We start from the raw sequence: 1933 nt of genomic DNA on the forward strand, positions 1-1933 counted from the left end.
TATTTATATATAATCAGAAAGTAAGTCTTAGATGAGGAATGAGAAATGACTTCCTTTTCTCTGCAGGGCCCATCACCATGCACCTCCAGCTGCTGTTGGAAGTGGTGCCTCCAGAGAAAACTGAATGAGAAGTGATGGTCGGTTCAGTTGAGTCTCAAAGATTGCCTACCTTGAAGGATATGGATAGTGCTCATAAGATCAAAGTCTAAACCAGCAATTGCTCTATTTAAAAAATGATTTAATGTCACAACAGAACCTGTGAAAACTTCTTTAGGGGGAACGTGAATGAAATGCAAACACGGTGTTGTGATTAGAAATGTTGCTCATGTACATAGTACGTTTTTTTTTTACACAAAACACACGGTTAGAACAAAACAATATTTGATGTAATGTGGATGTTATGCCACAGTTAACAGCAGGGAAGGGATTTGCTTTTCCTCTCATAAATGTTAACCATAAACTGTGAGTCTGCCGTGTTTCAGAAGTGAGTTTTATGCTGAGAGATGGCTGCATGCCAAACAGAAAAGCTGATCATAAACCTGTGATCCAGAGTAATGAAAAATGATCTGATGAGTTTCGAGTTATATTCTGGTGTCTCTTGAAGGAACACAGAGATTCATGCTTATTTCTTCTCCGTTAGAAAATTAAACATCCCTTGCATGAAATACTCACACAACCTGACAGCTGTGTGGGTATTTCATGCATTACTGCTTTTATATTTCAGTATTGTACATAAAATGCTGTAGAGCTGCTAAATTCTTCACCATGTGTGAATTGACTCAAGAATAAAGGGACTTTTTAAAATGTATTAGTGGTTCTCAAATCTTTTATTGTCCCACAAAACAATAGCAAACCCATTCACTTTCCCTTTAAATATACAAAATGTCTAAAACCTATTTTAAACAACCCAAACAGTTTGAATTTTTTTCATCCTTAATTTTTATTCTTTGTGATAATTACGACAAGAATATGCCACAAAAGGCTCCTTATCCTGCCTTCGAGAATCACTTAAGAAATTAAGCACATGAAAGCACAGCATGCAAAAAGATACTGAATGATTTTATTTTAAGAATAATACATAAAGCCTGTTAAACACATTCATATTTTAACTGTTCTGTGCTATACTGTATTGTGCTGCATTAACTTGCTTTTGACTAAAGATTACATTGAATCCTTCCAAATAATTAGTTTGATTTTACACATCTGTGATGTTCCCACAGACCAAACACATGCAGATTAGGTTAACTGGTAACTCTAAATTGTCCTAGATGAGCGCGCGAGAGGCTGTTCCCTTTCNAGAATAAAACATACACTTGAAACCTGCTGTACAGTAAAGTAAGAAAAAACCTTAAAAAATGATGCCCATTTGTTTTCCTCTTTCATCAGACTGTCTTATGTAGCTGGCAGGGAAGGTCACATGGTGAAAATTTTATCCTATATCAGTCTGAAGCGCTACACTCCTTCACCTGCCCTCATATTCAATGTGAGTCGTCTTTATTAGCTTTGTAACACTTGTGCAACTTTTTGAATTCATGAAACCTAACATTAAGTCTGCATTCTTTTTAGGAAAAAAAAGATTTTAACTATGTTTTCTGTCTGTGCTATAGGGGGTTTTGGCTTTTTTCTACATCCTCCCTGCAGACATCAACAGTCTCATTAACTACTTCAGTTTTGCTCAGTGGGCGTTTTATGGACTGACAGCTCTGGCTCTCATCGTGATGCGTGTCACCAGGAAGGAACTCAAAAGACCTGTAAAGGTGAATCTCTCTCGAGGGTTTTTTTATTGACCTTTGAGCAGTTTACTTGAATGTTTTACTGCAAAATAAAGTAAGTGACAGATGTGTTCTGGAGAACAGTGTTGAGATGTGGGAATATATTTTTTCAACTCTTAATCTAAAAACTTGAGCTGCTGAAAGCATATATATATATATAT

At 36.1% G+C, this 1933-nt stretch overlaps 1 protein-coding gene across 1 annotated transcript in view; it reads left to right on the plus strand.

The window, feature by feature from the left end:
• slc7a9 (solute carrier family 7 member 9) overlaps positions 1-788 on the plus strand; it is a gene marked incomplete in the record, with an annotated part of 30834 nt that extends 30046 nt beyond the window's left edge. The window contains 1 exon segment of the mRNA XM_014025038.1: positions 67-788. Within this exon segment, the coding sequence (XP_013880492.1) occupies positions 67-128 (62 nt within the window).
• Between the last annotated feature and the right edge of the window lie 1145 nt (positions 789-1933).

The sequence above is a fragment of the Austrofundulus limnaeus genome, unplaced genomic scaffold (assembly GCF_001266775.1).
Source record: "Austrofundulus limnaeus strain Quisiro unplaced genomic scaffold, Austrofundulus_limnaeus-1.0 Scaffold452, whole genome shotgun sequence".
NCBI classification, from domain to species: Eukaryota; Metazoa; Chordata; class Actinopteri; order Cyprinodontiformes; family Rivulidae; genus Austrofundulus; species Austrofundulus limnaeus.